Source organism: Bidens hawaiensis, unplaced genomic scaffold (genome assembly GCF_021521415.1).
Source record: "Bidens hawaiensis isolate Kalapana, Puna unplaced genomic scaffold, B.hawaiensis_p1.1 tig00027850_1, whole genome shotgun sequence".
NCBI lineage: Eukaryota > Viridiplantae > Streptophyta > Magnoliopsida > Asterales > Asteraceae > Bidens > Bidens hawaiensis.
This window is the reverse complement of record NW_027494527.1, coordinates 73,818-86,876: the sequence shown is the minus strand read 5'-3', so window position 1 is coordinate 86,876 and position 13,059 is coordinate 73,818. Positions and strand designations below refer to the sequence as shown.

Genomic DNA, 13,059 nt, shown 5'->3' with positions numbered 1-13,059 from the left:
TACTTGTTTATTACTAGATCACTTATTACTCGCTGTCATTTTTAACATGAGTCGTGTTGACTTTTACGAACTTTGACTCAATATAATTAACAAGGATGTCATAAATCTTAATATAAGTTTCTAAATGCTTTTACTGTTGTGTGAAATCCATTCGTTCCCATCGATGAAAGAGAGATCCATGAACGGAGTAGCTTCTTCTTCAGTTAGAGTTTTCACATACGGAACCCGAAATGTGGTATTTGCTCCGGGGCCTGAACACCCGTATTCTCCAAAGAAAACCGTCCTGAAAATACATTCAACATTAACAGCAAATGTTAATAATGTTTTCTAACATGGTACATTGTTTGTTACTATTACACCTATTACAAAGTGTGTTACACATGTTCATGTAAGAGGCAAACAAGGGAAAATTGAGGGGATGTTTGGCATTGCGTTTTAAAAGTGATTCTAGTTGTACGGAGATATCGTTGGATATTTTAGTGTAATTGAATTGGCTTTTCGACCAATGTAAATCATAATATGCATCAAACAAGTTAGGAGGTGCGGGGACTTGTTTGTTTGCTAAACACTGAGATTGATGGTTGTCACCCCTTCAACATGTCAAACATTTATTTTATGTCGCGTTAGCAAGTTTTGAATATTAAAGATAATGTTTTATACCCTTGACCAGCTTATACCAGTAACAAGTTCATCACGTGAGAGGTAAATCAAGTCGGCCAAGCAAATTTAGCTAGTTTTGAATATTAAAGATAATGTTTTGACCCTTGGCCGACTTAGACCAGTAACAAGTCTATCACGTGAGAGGTAAATCCAGCTGGCCAGGAAAATTAAGTATCCCCTAAGCCTAACAAGATAATTTTCAATTATACGAGGTTCCTCTTGTCACGTTGAGATCTTGAACCCGAGTATCTAATATTGAACCTATTCATTAAGCTAGGATAATCATATTTTTAAAATGCAATGCCAAACACCACTTAAATAGCCATAACTGATCTCTAGATGAATCTCTCCAATCATTCCAACCATCAGGAGAAACAACTTCAGTCATATAAGTTTTTATGAACACCACAGTTGCATATGCACCCCAAGCCCTCCCAAGCCACACCCTACCACTTCCTCCAATACTACAATACACAAATGAAAACCCGGTTTTCTCATTCTCTGAGCTCCTCCCATGCGCTGTTATCGCGCCACTAATCCCACCACCACTTGGGGCATCACTCGCTATCGAGTTCAGTACAGAATCCTAAAGAAAACGGATCGAGTTAGAGACTATCTTGCTTATTCTTTAAAAGATATTGTGCTTATATATGTAAGTAAAGGTGTTAGCTTTTAGGTGGAATAACAATACCTCATAGAGTGATCTACCATTTCCAAAAATAAAATCTATTGATCCTTCAATGAAACATTCTTTGAAATAATGTCTTCCTTTATCGTCATGAAGAGTGTCTTGAGCTCCATAAAACCCGCAACCATAAAAAGCTGCTTGATCTCCCGCGATTCTCAATGCGAGTGCTTGTGCTCCAACTGCACCTTGGGATGGTGGAGGAGCTGTATTCTTTGCCATTGAACAACAAAGCAAGAATATCAAATTTAAAAAAAAAAAATTAAAAAGAAGGGTTTTTTTGGCCTAAAAAGGAATTAATAACTTTTGTCTAAGTGAAAATATTTTCTGACTTATGAGTTATTGACAAAGAGTTGATCCAAGAGTTAGCACACTTTATTCATACTAGATAGACCGAAGGAAACAAAGCAGAAAATGCTCAATTAAAATGAATATAACTTGGTGTATGAGAGGAGTTACACAATTGTCGCACCCGAATTCCATCAATTAGGGTTCCGATTCGTCTTAAGTTACCCGTTTAGCAATACCTACCAAATTTATAATTAACTATAAAAGTGACCCGTCAACCGTGTAATGTTTTCTTTATTCATCAATATAATATCTATGCTTAAAACCTTCAAAAGATTTTATTAAAAAAAACATTTTGATTTTTTTTTCTTTTACATTTCATCAAATTGATTGATGAGAACATTAAATACTAACTAGTTGTTGAGTGTTGACTAGCTTGTACGTTACTTTATAATTTATAAATTTTAAGAGTGAAAACAAAGATTGTTACCTAAAATAGATAACAGATCAAAGTTAGTAAAATTTATAACTACCCTTTTATGTATTAATCACAAAAAAAAACCTATTAATTTAGTGCACTTTCAAATCTATGATTTTTGCACGTATGCATTACCTTGAAGCTAATGTTGTAAGCAATGAAGTTCTGAGCAAAAACGGATACTGTGGCGCTGTAGACTGTGCCTCCAGTCGAATTCGCAGTGTCGTTCCATGCGATCTCCGTATTAAGATAACCTTGCCCTTGAATTATCAAGTTGATCTTATTCTGATTCACCATCACTTTCTCCCTGTCACAATAATAAGATTTTTTTTTGGATTTTACATGCCTTGAACATTAGTTATTATGTGCACAACAGAATATGAAGCAATTTGTCACATTTTTTCATTATGGGTTATAAAATGTGTCATTTATTACAAATTATAAACATGGGAAGGGTTCGTGTGCAAAATAATCTTAACAAAAATGAGAACGTAGGAAAGAATGTCAACTACAATACCATTTTACATAAGTACTGTTTTATAAAAACAAACAAAAACCTAATAATAACAAAAAAAGAATCAAAATCAACAACAAAATAATAATAGCAAATACCTGTAACAGTAAAAGAAAAAAAAACCTGGCTAATATTAACAACAATATATATATATATATATATATATATATATATATATATATATATATATATATATATATATAAAATTAACAAATAGTTATAACGTCTCATAATAGAAAATAAGCAAATACGAACAAAAAATAACAGTAAACACTTATAAAAACAAACCAAATAATAACAACAAATTAGCTCTTATTGCTTTCATGTTGAAGTATTTGCATTTGAACCTGAGACTTATAAACGTTTATACAAATAAGTGGCCTACAACACTACAAAATAAGAATATCACCGACAGCCCAATCCATCGTTGTTCCGAAGGTGGTTATCAACAGAAACCCGTCAGTGATTGTTCGTTGGAAAAATGACCATGAATGATCTGATTTGCGACATATTAATGATGAACTCTTTAGCGACGGAATAAGACGTACTTTAAAAAGTTATTTATTCTTTCTTTTGTTTTCTGGAGTATGTCGGTAAATTATATATGACAATTATAGAGTAATTTTTTTTTCTTTTGGATTTCGTGGGATCCGTCGAATTACTAACGGGTATTTGTGTTAGTAATTTGTTGCCGGTGATACTCATTTGCTTAGCGGTGCAAATATTAAATTTGTCACCATCACTTACAAATTGATAAGATTAATTTGTTAGATAAAATTTCCAAAGCTGAAAATTCAAAGAATAATGTAAATAAATATCATAGCAACAATTTATATAAACTCAAAACAATATAAGAATTACTTATTTTCTATTTTTCTATACCCTTTTCATCTCTAGACCAAGAGAAATGATATATGTTCTAATAAATCATTTTAATGTTAAATGACATGAATCCATGATATATATGTAAATGGCTCACTTGCACACTCATGGACTCTATGTCATGTGTTATTAGATATTTAATTAATACTAGACAAATATTATTTTTTTGCATGATTATCACTTGACAAAAACTTAACACATTTTTCCTAAGCCTTATAGGGAAAAAAAATGTGTGCAGCCTCATTTTTTTTCATTATAAAGGCTCAAAGATTGCATGATCATAAAGTAAGATTACCTATAAGTGCCTGAATCAAGTATAATAAGAGTTGTACTAAGGCTACAATCAAGAACGGCATCAACTGCCTGTTGCAAAGTGGTGAAGTTCCCACACCCCTTTTGGTCAACGGTCAAAACAAGTTGCGCCGCATATTCTGATACGAGCGTAGAGTTTCTCCACGTATCGTCATCACAAGTGGTCTTACGGTGCCTATGGTGGTGGTGATGGTGGCGATGGCCGCGGCCAATTTGATTTATGAGTAAAAAGAAGTCATAAATTCCACTTTGCTTAATAATATTATTGATATAAGTGACTTCAAAGCTAGGTAATGATATGTTTGTGTTGGTGGTGGTGAAAGAAATAATGATGGATAAAATAGCAATGAAAAAACAGACAACCAAAATAAAATGGTTTTTTTGGTGTTCATGTTTTGGATCTAAGGATTGTGATTAAAAATGGTTATGGGGTATTATGCTGTTATATATACATACATATCAATGTTTTTATTATTTTACTAACACTCAACTTTTGTCTCATCATGGCATCATGCCGCCTTTCATTTCATGCTTCAAAGGCATATATTTTTCTTTAAAGCTATCCATTATATCACTAGCATAAATAATAAATATTAATATACTCATTTTCTAATGTTTTATATTCGTTTCTAGCACTTAATAACACCGGTTTGGCAAATATTTTTAAAAGTGATCGTGATACTGGAAAAAAAACGTTCTTGGATCCGCCAGTGATTTTATTACGCAATACGCAACTTAAGCTATAGCTTTTTTTTGGCATGAATGGAATAATGATTCTAGAAGTTAAGCAAATGATTTATTTGATAAGTTATGGTGGAGTTTAAAATGTGAGGTTTGGCTTGGGAGTTAAGGGAAGTGAGTGTGAAGAAAGTGAATGACAGGAAAAAGAACTAAAATCAGGGGGCGGCAATTAGCAAATGGAGGAAGATTGATCTATAAGTTAAGTTGTTTTTTAAGAACAAATTATTAAAAAGAAAAAAAAAACATGATGAAGGTAAGCGGGTGAGGTTAGTATTGAAGGGATGTTATTATAGAGTTAAATGTGTATATAACATTCATTAAAAAATATTTGATAAGTTTGTGTAAAATGAATATTCTATCATTTTACATACTATTAAGAGTGATTATGTAATTTACTCAAAATAATTATAAAAAACAAACAAAAAAAGACCAGGATCAGTTTTAAAAAGTTATTTTAAATAAATACAAAACCATTTCAAAACCAATAAAATCTGGTCACATACAGTCATATTGGCAAAACGCTACCAATACAAAACTCATCGCCCTAAGGCCCATCATAGTAAAACCTTTGGTTCAGGCATGACATTTTATCATGAGCAAGACTCGAACCAATGACCTCTCTTATAGAGTCACTGGAGAGGCGAGTTTTAATTTGTTATTTTGTTTTGTTAGATTACATATACAATTGTGTTGTTTTAAGTGATTTGTCTTTTAAGCAATATAATACAAATTTGAGAAATGAAAAGATTTAGACTAATTTGTACACTATTAGCGTTTGTTTTTACTTGATGCATTTAAACATAACCAATTTTACTAAAAACAAAACAGAGCCTTACAAAAGCACACAAAAACAAAACCAAAATGGCTTCTAAAAGCCAAAACAAAAGCTTTTACGCCAAGACCGGACTAAACCTAAAAAGGTATAATCTCTCATACCTAACTATGCACTCAAACTAAATCAGACCATAAACCAAACTCAAACTTATCTGATAACACAAATCACTATTTAACAAAACAGTATATCTGAACCCAAAAGAACACGAGAAAACAAACATTACTAATACCAACCATTTCAACTTTCATCCATCATAACCAGCCAAAATATTAATAATCATCTGAAACAACCCACCAACAAAATATGAACAGAACAGAGCAGAGCATAACAGCAAACCACCAAAAACTACTCACTACCTTTTTATAGTCAGCCAAAATAATTACGTCGACGCCCATCAACAAACTTCTCCTCTAAATCGAAACAAAGAAACCCGACTTCATATGTTGCTACTCCACCAAAGGGCTAAAAAGACCATTATCATCAGCCACTGCATCTACAACACCATTTTGAGTTTCGAGAATTTCCTTTTGTAGCATTGATGTTCCTTTAAATGTCATCATAGCCGAACATCCTTGCCTCAACTCGGTTAGCTGAAACCAAAATAAACCGTTAATAAAGAATAAATACGTTTATATTCTAAATAAGTTATGAGGTACTATTTAGCTGAATATATTTTAAGACAGCTTTTGGCCCGTTATATCAAGTAAAACTTTACCTGATCTTGTTCGATTGTTTCAAAACCAAATTTTTGGGTCCATATGGATTTAGCTTCGTCAGCGGCTGGAAGCACTATCTTTTTAATTTTTATAGACGAAAGTAGCTTCTCGATGCAGGTAAATAGCACTTGAAAGTAGCCCTGCCAATGTACAATAAATATAAGAATTTACTACAAAAAAGATTGATGATAGCAATACTTTACTTGAAAAATGTGATTATAAGAAAATAAGTACCTTCCCCTGGTTGCTTTTACTAGTAGCGACAATTGGGAGTTCGGCCATATCCTCTCCAAATACACGAAGGGTTCCAGCTGAAACTACATTTGAACTGCACAAATCACTAATAATTAACAAGTGTCGATAAAGTAAACGCAAATATATAAATTAATAAAGAATTTGTTGTACAGAAACAAGAAAATGACAATTATGTCCTTACTCTATTGTCAATATTGCAATAAGCATTCCTGCAAAGTCTTGGCTCCAAATTTTTCTTCTGTTAAAATAAAAAAAGTTTTGAAATTGGAGCAAATATTTGGACAATAAAGTAATAAAATCTATATTCCATTTATGCTTACCCGTACACCATTGACGGTATAAAATCACGCCCACTTGTTGCATCGATAATAGGGTTAAAGCCTTCCTGTTATCACGAAATAACAAAGAAGTCAACAAATGGTCAACACTAAAAAATGGTATTAGCATTCCTTGTATCAAAACAGTACTCACATGAAAGATATCCACAGTTTGTGCCAACAATTTTCTGGTCTCACGAGTAGCATTTTTGCCACTGAGAACCACAAACTTCATTTCCGAACTGAAATCGGTTTCTGGGTTTTCGGTATTATTCTTTTGTTTCTCCTTCAATAAAGTCAACATGTTACCAGGAAGTGTTTCGGGTTCACGGTTTATCAAAGTTTGCAAAACAGAATTAATCCTCTCGCAATCTGTGCAGCAGAACCACTTCCCCTTCGGCAATGCCTGCAAGTTGCAGATAAGAAAATATTATTAAATTATAATCAATAGAAAAGACCATAAAGAAGTAGAGATAAATTATACACAGGTACCTTTAAATCAGCCATATTGTGTTCTCTCAGACAGCCAATATGATATTCCTTTTCACACTGATCACAAACTATAACTGTTCGGTCATTGAAAACATTTTTGCTAAAATCATGGCATCTGCATAGATTAAAAGCCAGATTAAAGTTCCTCAAACATCTAAATGCATATATTAATACTTGCAAGCTAAAGACACCTAAACCATTCAAGTTCATAAACTTGGAATATAACAAATTAACTATTAACTACTTATAGTATATATACAAAAGTAGTTTGTGTGATGAATCTAACCCGACCTTATCCAAGTTACCTAACCCACCCAATTAATAGTATAGACGAGTTACCTGCACAAAACACATGCAACAAGGTCAACATTTTCTGGGTGTTTGACTATACGTATACAGCGGGTCTTAATCTGCTCCATAGGATCAATCCCCGTCACCCTTCCAGCTACCAAAGCATTTTCATTTTCTCCGTCAAATTTCAATGAATGTTGACAGTATCTGCAATACCATTTGCCGCGTGGGATGCTCGATTCACCTGCACATTCTGTATAAACCAACAGAATTGTGTGTTAGATTTAAACCACTATTGTTGATTTCACATAGATTTAGTAAAACAATCAAAGTTACAAAATTTACAAAACTGACCTTGATGGAAGGATCTAGGGCATCCATCACAAAGCAAAAGATCTCCACCGTCCCAACAAACTCTACACAAATCATCATTGTACTTCACTGAGTTTTTCCCTTTTTCATTCATCTTCATAGAAACTGCATATTCATGCAGTGACACTCCATTTGAGATGTAAATGTTTTCATACCTGTCATGATTTCGAAAGGTTTAAAATCAATATATAAACTGTTGGCAATTAAAATGTAAAGAGAAACCAAAAACTCACGGTTTCTTGCGAGATGCCCAACCCGCATGAGCTTCAAACTGTGAGGCACTAATCTCAGTTTTACAGCAGGAACAGACTATTCCATTGTTCCATTTATAACCATCCAGAAGTTTCTGTTAAGAATAGAAGTTGGTATTGTTTTTAACTAATAAACTATATTTATTGGCATAAAAAAGTGCAGACTTTTCACCTTTCCTTGAGCAACGTAAGTTAGTTCAGTTCCATCTGGCAATCCTCCTTTCTGAAAAACCGACCAATGCAACTGCTGATTCCTGTGAAAAACATCATATGACACAGAAAAAGTTAGTTTTCTGCAAACTTAATAAGAGAAATATTCTTATATTTAAAAAACCAACTTTATTGTTAGCAGTTTTCGGATGTTTTGATGTGGTGCGGAACATTTAACAGCACTCTTGATGATTCTTGGCGCAGAAGCGGACCTCAATGACCTGTACCATCAAAAAATATTAATAGTATTTCCAGAGAAAGGTAGCAAGCTTTATGATCTTTTTGTATTTTACCTTTTATGTATCTTTGATTTTGTTTTATCTCGTGACAATTTAAGATCTCCAGCACTTTTGCAGGGCTTCAAATCTGACGTTGATGACCTACATAATCACACAAGAAATCTTTAATAAACCAAACGAATATAAAATTTATCATAGAAATTAAATAAAGAAAATATAAAACTTGCTTAGTTTGAAAAAAAAAATACTGACTTTGGTTTTCTCCCTCGTTTAGATTTAGTCTTTATATCTGAAGAACATAGCAAGCTGTTACTTTCAGAGGCCTTTGGCTTTGAAGTTGATGCCCTAAACAATATAAAAGATTATAAGCATTAAAGGGTAATAAACTAATAACTGATGATTATATTTTACTTTAAAAGAGGAAAGCAAGAAAATCTGATTACACATACCCATATACATTCATTTAGTATTCTGGTTCATACACATAACTCAGTTTGGTAACCGAGTTTTCTTCTATAGACATGAATGGTTTCAAATGAGTACGTGGTAACAGTTTCAAGATTTACAATTACCAATAAAGTAAAAATATATGATCAATTACCAAGAGAGCATGCAAAATAACAGTAGTAATAAATAAACAATACGCATTTGTCGGAATGTAACAGACATGCAATCAGTAAAGCAATTATGATAGGCTACCTTAAAATTTAATCAGTAGATATGATCATATGATAAACCACAAACTTCAAAAATCAATTCAACCATGATCCTCAAAATTATACAACTTAGTTCAAAACAAAAGGCAAACAAAGGTACGGCAAGACGAAACAAAAAAGAAGTGTAACATAACGCCCAATAATCTATACATGGTTTACCCTAAGTCCCTAACTATCTTACTAAATCTGTTGCCTACGGTGCCTACTATACCATATATAAACCTTTCTTGCCAAATTAGTTCTTTTACTACTATTTTGCAGAATAACATACTGCACTAGCCTAATATAATGTACAATAATTTGAAAAGACAGTTAGGGTTATCTATAGATGCACAGGCACCATCATTCTTTGAATGTTGGTTAAAAGATACACCATAAAAGTTGCTAAGAAAATAAAATAACTAGCGTAGTTTGAAAAATAAAAGAAAAATAATACTGACTTCGGTTTTCTCCCTCGTTTAGATTTAGTCTTTATATCTGAAGAACATGGCAAGCTGTTACTTTCAGAAGCCGTTGGCTCTGGAGTTGATGCCCTAAACAAAATAAAAGATTGTTAAGCATTAAAGGGTAATAATAGATGATTATACTTTACTTTAAACTTTAAAAGCAGAAAGCAAGTAAATCCAATTACAATTGCACATTCCCATATCCATTAATTTGGTATTTTGGTTCAAACAGAACTCAGTTTGGTAACCGATTTTTCTTCTAATAGACAATGATGGTTTCAATTGAGTAAGATGTAAGGGTTTCAAAATTTACAATTACAAAGAAAGTGACTACCAATCACAGAGAGAGCATGAAATGAATAGTAGAGATAAAACAACAATACGCATTTGTCAGAACGTAACAGAGATGCAATAATTAAAGAAATGATGATGGTCTGTCTTAAAAGTTAATCAGTAGATATAACAAATCTAAGCTTAAAAATCGATTCAGCCATGATCCTCAGAATTATACAACTTGGTTCAAAACAAAAAGCAAACAAAGATACAGCAAGATGAAACAGAAATGAAGCGTAACATAACGCACAATAATCTATACGCATTTTACCCTAAATAACTTATTAAAACTGCTCCCTTCCATACCATATATAAAATTTTCTTTCAATATTAGTTATTTTTCTACTATTTTGCAAGATAACATACAACACTATTAATTCCTAACATACTGTACAATTATTTGAAGAGTAAGACAGTTAGGGTTATCTATAGATGCATAGACACCGTCATTCTTTGAATACCGGTGTGAAAGATACAACACTAAAGTGGCTAAGATAAATCAATAGATATTCGTACCTAACTTCATTAGAAGTTGCAACCTTCGGTTCAGCGTCCACTTCTTCTTTACTCAAGCAAGCATCACAAATTAACAAATTTTCAGAAAAAGATGATTCGAGTGAGCCTGAAAAGCATTAGAAAGAGTACCATAGTTAAGAAAATCCACGTTAGCTAAAAAATATAAGAAACTAAATCGGTTAAGAGGATTGCTCACTGTTGCATTTTGTACACATGGAAGGTCCCTTCACAGGTAGTGAATTAATTACAGTTTGAAGAGCCACGTCTAGTGTTTCTGAAGCTGCTGCTTTGCATATCTCAATCAGTTCAAGTAGACTTTTACCATTTTCAAGAAAAATATGTTTTATAGCATGTCTGTACGACTTGAGTGCATGCATCTCAAACTGAGAGGGTGAAATAACCTACCATTCAACAAGCCAATGTCAGTTTCAAGCACAAAACCCTGTGCCATGTTACAGTGTTGTAAAAGTCGGATTTAACTGGTGATTAATTGCTAGACGGTGACTTACTAATTTTCAGCTAATTGGTCCTAGTCGACCATAATCTGTCCCAGTTGGCCCAAATCAGGCTTTGTTTAAAAAAAATTTAGAACAAAGAAACAACTTTTTTGGAAAGGTAATCAAACCTTGGTTTTAACCTGTTAACCCTACTTATTGGTTTTTCTCAATTCTCACTGAATTGTTATGTTTATGTTTATACTATGTGAGCTTTGAAAACTTTTATATGTAATTTTGAAACACACACAAAAATTTGATTCGATCAATAATCGCTAATCGGTACCCCACTGGCTGACTAGCGCCTTATAAGTTCTACAACACTGACTATATGGTGTGTTAGATCAAAACTCATAAAACACAAAGCTTACTTTGATACCCTCACAAAGACTGCAAGAACACAATATGCCCACACCTTTGATTACCCCTTGCAGATTTGCTCCCTGTAATAAACATAAATCTCATTCTCTTCTGAACATAAAAACTTTAAAAAAGTGTTAAAACAAATTATAACCAAGTAATATGCATGCTACCTCTGTATCTAATTTGCAATAATAAACACAAATCTCCTTCTCTTCTAAACATAAAAACTTGACTAAACTATTGAAACAAATGACAATCAATTAACAGGCATGCTAGTACGCTACCTATGTATCTAACTTGTAGGACTGGTTGTTGTGAAGAGACTTTAAAGCGCAAGTTAAAGCGCCACGTCACTGCCTAGTAGGCAGTGGGGCTTTAACAAAAAATTCTCTTTAAAGTCCCGTTGCCACATTAAACCCCCTTTTACCCACCCTGTTAAATCCCCCGTTGTGGTTTAACACCACCATTTTCTTGTTAAAGCCCCATGGTCCCACCTTTTTTTTCTCCATTACCGCCGGTTAACGTGCTACCAGATCCCCACCTTACCGCCCGGCCCTTAAAGCCCCGGCCAGGCGTTTAAAACTGGGCCAAGCCTAATAAGCACATATCTCATTCTCTTCTAAACATAAAAGCTTGACTAAACTATCAAAACAAACGATATTCAACTAATACGCATGCAAGTTTCTACCTTTGCATCCAACTTATAACAAACACAAATCTCATTCTCGTCTAAACATAAACATAAAAACCCGAATATAACCAATTAACACAAAAGCAAACACTACCTCTGCTTCCAACTTGTAACAAACCCGAAACCCCTCAAGCAATCCAGTCTCCAGAAGCCCTCTCATATTAGTCGGCATCTTCTCCAACTCGATCTTCTTCGACATCTTCAACTCCATCTTCGTCCGGTTCCCACTCCCCACATCCTCCTCCTCCTCCTTCTCCTTCAATGCAGATCTTGTAAACCTTTTAGGCGTCACGTGACCTTTTCCGGCAACCACCGTTGACTCATCTCCGCCGCCGCCGTTGACTATTTCGTCTTCAGCGTTGACCAATACCTCAGTATTTACCGAATCTCGATCCGTAATATCAGTTTTCATCCTCTTGTTCCGTCGATTCACTGACCGATTACTATTACTATTACTAGTATTATTATTATTATTATCAGTTAATAATAATAATAATAACTGACCGGAGGAAGATTCCGAGGAGCGAGTGCGGCCGGTGAAGCAACCGAACTGAGATCGAGCTTCCAATGCGAAAGCTAGTTCTCGTTTCATTCTCAATTGATCGTCAAAACTAGGGTTTCAAAAGGGAGAAAGAGTAAATTGACCAGTGAGAATGAGATATCAGGATCCGAATTGCAAAAGCCCTAATTTGATTGGATCGTACACTGTCGTTAGGGTTGTTGATTTGTTGCCATTTGTGTATGTGTGAAGTTGGAGATTGTGATTTGGAAGATGAAAGGAGCCCTAGATTCGCTAAGTATATACCGGAAAACAGAAGGATTGTATATGAATAATGATGTGAATAATAATAATAATAAATAAATAAATAAATAAATAAATAAATATTATGTTTTACTAACATTTTTGATTTATTATTCTTATTTTTTTTAAGTAGTCCGCCGAGAAGTGATAGTTGTGTTGA

At 33.6% G+C, this 13,059-nt stretch overlaps 1 protein-coding gene and 1 pseudogene across 4 annotated transcripts; both read right to left on the bottom strand.

Moving 5' to 3' along the window:
- Positions 1–4,211, bottom strand: LOC143576040 (putative pectinesterase 14; annotated as a pseudogene). Its single transcript, XR_013142878.1, has 5 exons — positions 3,803–4,211; positions 2,247–2,418; positions 1,352–1,558; positions 990–1,246; positions 1–283 (listed from the first exon to the last, which is right to left on the bottom strand). The product of XR_013142878.1 is annotated as a putative pectinesterase 14 (transcript).
- Positions 4,212–5,578: 1,367 nt separating this feature from the next.
- On the bottom strand, positions 5,579–12,846 carry LOC143576031 (uncharacterized). Of its 3 annotated transcripts, none has more exons than XM_077060236.1 (19): positions 12,192–12,846; positions 11,415–11,486; positions 10,746–10,950; positions 10,550–10,655; positions 9,695–9,787; positions 8,791–8,883; positions 8,593–8,679; positions 8,424–8,520; positions 8,262–8,336; positions 8,072–8,184; positions 7,821–7,993; positions 7,515–7,719; positions 7,176–7,290; positions 6,838–7,089; positions 6,687–6,751; positions 6,548–6,604; positions 6,346–6,439; positions 6,111–6,251; positions 5,579–5,985 (listed from the first exon to the last, which is right to left on the bottom strand). In XM_077060236.1, exons 1-19 carry the CDS (start codon positions 12,687–12,689, stop codon positions 5,842–5,844), a joined length of 2,685 nt encoding a protein of 894 aa, XP_076916351.1. In that variant the 5' UTR covers positions 12,690–12,846; the 3' UTR covers positions 5,579–5,841. The 3 variants fall into 3 exon arrangements, with proteins under 3 accessions (XP_076916351.1, XP_076916350.1, XP_076916352.1); XM_077060235.1 differs by having other exon boundaries at positions 8,262–8,343; positions 8,428–8,520; XM_077060237.1 differs by lacking the exon at positions 9,695–9,787 and having other exon boundaries at positions 8,262–8,343; positions 8,428–8,520.
- Positions 12,847–13,059: the final 213 nt, after the last annotated feature.